The sequence below is a fragment of the Conger conger genome, chromosome 18, assembly GCF_963514075.1.
Source record: "Conger conger chromosome 18, fConCon1.1, whole genome shotgun sequence".
Lineage (NCBI taxonomy): Eukaryota > Metazoa > Chordata > Actinopteri > Anguilliformes > Congridae > Conger > Conger conger.
In genome coordinates, this window is record NC_083777.1 from 5,450,072 (window position 1) to 5,455,000 (window position 4,929).

The window sequence follows — 4,929 nt, forward strand, 5'->3', positions numbered from 1 at the left end:
TTTTTCATTAAGATGGGTTTAAAGGTGCATTTTCTGGCTCCCTTGCTTCATATGTCAGGTATAATATGTCATGTATTTATAAAAATAGGTTATCATTTCATTATTTGGTGCGGCTAAAATAGTTTTTTTTTTGTTAACTGTGACTTTTTTAAATAGGTTTCTGTGAAAAAACACATATAAATGTACATATTCCATTGTGTTTGTAAAATCGAATGTTAACTTTTCTTACATACTATAGTGAGTCTATAAGCACAGTAATGAGGCCTGAGTCATTCTCTTCTTGTAACCATGGCGATTACCCGCTTACACACCATCTCTAGTGGAGCTGTCAGTCACTTTCATTTGAGTAAGCTAGTGCACAAAAACACGATGCATATATAACAGACAACAGCGACTGCAACAAGCAATGGGGTCAGGAAGTGTGTGTGTGTGTATGTGTGTGTGTGTGTGTGTGTGTGTGTGTGTGTGTGTGTGTGTTTGATAATGATGTATATTATTGTGTGCTTGCAGTGTGGCAATGGAAGACTTTTGTGTGTCATGGCATGGTTCTGCTGGTCTCAGGGTTCTGCTGGTCTCAGGGTTCTGCTGGTCTCAGGGTTCTGCTGGTCTCAGGGTTCTGCTGGTCTCAGGGTTCTGCTGGTCTCAGGGTGCAGTGGGTCGCAGGGTGCTGTGGATGTCAGGGTTCTGCTGGTCTCAGGGTTCTGCTGGTCTCAGGGTTCTGCTGGTCTCAGGGTTCTGCGGGTCTCAGGGTTCTGCGGGTCTTAGGGTTCTGTGGGTGTCAGGGTTCTGGCAGGATGTGGATGGGGCCCCCAGTCAGCAGCTGCTGATCGTGGTGAGCCGTGGCAGTCAGCAGCTGCTGGTCGTGGTGAGCAGCAGCCCCTACCTCCCGACGCAGACGTCTGAGACAACCCTGAGAGCAGCGAGAGTCCTCCTCCCCCTGCCCACACACCAGCACCCGGCAGTGCAGGAACACCTCCTGCAACACACACACACACACACACACACACGTCATACATGAACACACACACACACACACACTCACACACACACGTCATACATGAACACACACACACACACACACGTCATACATGAACACACACACACACTCACACACACACGTCATACATGAACACACACACACACACACTCACACACACACGTCATACATGAACACACACACACGTCATACATGAACGCACACACACACTCACACACACACGTCATACATGAACACACACACACACTCACACACACGTCATACATGAACACACACACACACTCACACACACACGTCATACATGAACACACACACACACTCACACACACGTCATACATGAACACACACACACACACACGTCATACATGAACACACACACACACTCACACACACACGTCATACATGAACACACACACACACTCACACACACACGTCATACATGAACACACACACACACTCACACACACACGTCATACATGAACACACACACACACTCACACACACACGTCATACATGAACACACACACACACGTCATACATGAACACACACACACACTCACACACACACGTCATACATGAACACACACACACACTCACACACACACGTCATACATGAACACACACACACACACTCACACACACACACACACACACACGTTCACACACACATTCACATGTCGGCATAGACATACACACACACACACATACACATACACACACACGCGTCATACATGTACACACACACACATTCAGATGTAGGCATACACATACACACATACACACACACACACACACACACACACATACAGAGCTGACTGGTAGGCTTGCTCACTCACCCGGTTGTCTTTTCCCACAAACTTGAAGACAGGCACCTGGTAATGTTTGGACAGCTGGTCTTTAGCAGAATACTGCCTCACTGTCTCATCTGAAATACACCTGGAGAAACAGGAGGAGATTTCATCAAACCCAACAGTAACTGTGAGGCATATTTACAGTCACTCTGGACCTCTCATTAACCCCTCTACTCAACTCTTCTGGGGCACACCAACCTGTGTGGAAAGGTCCTACATTCTACACCTTTCCAGGGTTGTATTTTAGGGTCTGATATCCATAAGAATATATTTGTGTAGCTTTAAGTACCAAAAACAAGCTGCAGCACCTCTCATGAGCTTTACCAAGAACAGGGTGTTTTAGTGACTGTGTCTTTAAGGCTCATATCAGTGAACCTCTGTTCTGATTGGCCGGTTAGCAAGCAAATGAGCGTATTGTTGTTATGTCATAACTTCACAAAACTCCAAACAGCTTGTTTAAATTCACATTTTATAGATACCAATTGTGTGGATTTAGTTGGGGACTGTATGTTTCCATACGCTTTGTTTTCATAGCACCTTCAACTCCTTTATAATCCACAATATGGGAAAATGAATATATCATATTCACGCATCTCACTGCACCCATCCCTGATGAGGTACATTACATTAATGGCAGGGTTAAGGGCCTTGCTCAAGGGCCCAACGGCTATGCGGATCTTATTGTGGCTACACCGGGATTAGAACCACTGACCTTGCCTGTCCCAGTCATGTACCTTAACCAGTACGCTACAGGCCGCCCTGTACATAGTAGACAGATCAATACAGTAGCTCTGACATTAACTAACATGAGTATGACAATAATTAGTTTCAGTAACATTTAGCGGCGTCAGTATCCTCTCAGCTGATGCTGCTCTAAACAGAAAACCTCTATCCCTCAAGAATAGCCAATCAGAACTGACTAATGAGGCGCATAAACACTTAACCAATCAACAGCGAGAATGCGGTTAGTGTTTTCAGGGCATGGTGTTCTCAGGGTTTCCCATGATGCCCCTGTGCCCTTAATGAGAACTGAGGCCGGGGGGACTCACCCGTCCTTAATGAGGTAGTACTTGAGGGCGGGGGGGACTCACCCGTCCTTAATGAGGTAGTACTTGAGGCCGGGGGGACATACCCGTCCTTAATGAGGTAGTACTTGAGGGCGGGGGGGACTCACCCGTCCTTAATGAGGTAGTACTTGAGGCCGGGGGGACATACCCGTCCTTAATGAGGTAGTACTTGAGGGCGCTGGGCGGGGGGACTCACCCGTCCTTAATGAGGTAGTACTTGAGGGCGCTGGGCGGGGGGACTCACCCGTCCTTAATGAGGTAGTACTAGAGGCCGGGGGGACTCACCCGTCCTTAATGAGGTAGTACTTGAGGCCGGGGGGACATACCCGTCCTTAATGAGGTAGTACTTGAGGGCGCTGGGCGGGGGGACTCACCCGTCCTTAATGAGGTAGTACTTGAGGGCGCTGGGCGGGGGGACTCACCCGTCCTTAATGAGGTAGTACTAGAGGCCGGGGGGACTCACCCGTCCTTAATGAGGTAGTACTTGAGGCCGGGGGGACTCACCCGTCCTTAATGAGGTAGTACTTGCGGGCGCTGGGCGGGGGGACTCACCCGTCCTTAATGAGGTAGTACTTGAGGGGCGGGGGGACTCACCCGTCCTTAATGAGGTAGTACTTGAGGGTGGGGGGACTCACCCGTCCTTAATGAGGTAGTACTTGAGGGTGGGGGGACTCACCCGTCCTTAATGAGGTAGTACTTGAGGGCGGGGGGACTCACCCGTCCTTAATGAGGTAGTACTTGAGGGCGGGGGGACTCACCCGTCCTTAATGAGGTAGTACTTGCGGGCGGGGGGACTCACCCGTCCTTAATGAGGTAGTACTTGAGGGCCTCGTCGGCCTTGGGGCTGGGCGTGGCGAAGCAGCTCTCCACCAGGGCGGCGAGCCCGTCCACGCGCTCCAGGGGCTCCACGCCGAAGAAGAGCGAGTCCTGCAGCCGGAGCTGGGGCGGGGAGCGGTAGGGCTCGGAGAACTCGGCGCTCTTGAACAGCTCCAGGCTGAAGGGGAACAGGCCCTGGCTGTGCCCGGCCAGCTGCAGGGCGGCGCTGCGGAGGCTGGGCAGGTAGCCGTCCGACACCTCGTACTGCCGCGGGAACTCGCACGTCACCGGCAGCAGCAGCTTGCTCGTGCGCACGATGATGTCGCCGTTGCTCCCGGGGCTGGATTTGGGCAGGCCGGTCACCAGGTTGGTCGCCACGATCTTATCGTTGACAACCTGGGGACAAACAGAGTCAGTATCACAGCTCCTGCGTGCCCGATAACACCAGCACACACACTCAGGGCTCCGATAACACCAGCACACACACTGAGGGCCCTGATAACACCAGCACACACACTGAGGGCCCTGATAACACCAGCACACACACTCAGGGCCCCGATAACACCAGCACACACACACAGGGCCCTGATAACACCAGCACACACACTCAGGGCCCTGATAACACCAGCACACACACTCAGGGCCCTGATAACACCAGCACACACACTCAGGGCCCTGATAACACCAGCACACACACACTCAGGGCTCCGATAACACCAGCACACAACACTCAGGGCTCCGATAACACCAGCACACACACTCAGGCCCCTGATAACACCAGCACACACACTGAGGGCCCTGATAACACCAGCACACAACACTCAGGGCCCCAATAACACCAGCACACACACACAGGGCCCTGATAACACCAGCACACACACTCAGGGCCCTGATAACACCAGCACACACACTCAGGGCCCTGATAACACCAGCACACACACTCAGGGCCCTGATAACACCAGCACACACACTCAGGGCCCTGATAACACCAGCACACACACTCAGGGCCCCGATAACACCAGCACACACACTCAGGGCCCTGATAACACCAGCACACACACACTGAGGGCCCTGATAACACCAGCACACACACACTGAGGGCCCTGATAACACCAGCACACACACACTGAGGGCCCTGATAACACCAGCACACACACTGAGGGCCCTGATAACACCAGCACACACACACTCAGGGCCC

General features: G+C 51.8%; 1 protein-coding gene across 1 annotated transcript in view; it reads right to left on the reverse strand.

Moving 5' to 3' along the window:
• Positions 1–543: 543 nt before the first annotated feature.
• The window catches only part of oit3 (oncoprotein induced transcript 3), an 11,699-nt gene continuing 7,313 nt past the window's right edge, over positions 544–4,929 (reverse strand). The window contains exons 7-9 of the mRNA XM_061228647.1: positions 3,715–4,127; positions 1,834–1,933; positions 544–976 (exon numbers count right to left, since the gene is read on the reverse strand). Of these exons, the coding sequence (XP_061084631.1) occupies positions 779–976; positions 1,834–1,933; positions 3,715–4,127 (711 nt within the window). The 3' untranslated portion in view covers positions 544–778. The remainder of the gene's footprint in view (positions 977–1,833; positions 1,934–3,714; positions 4,128–4,929) is intronic.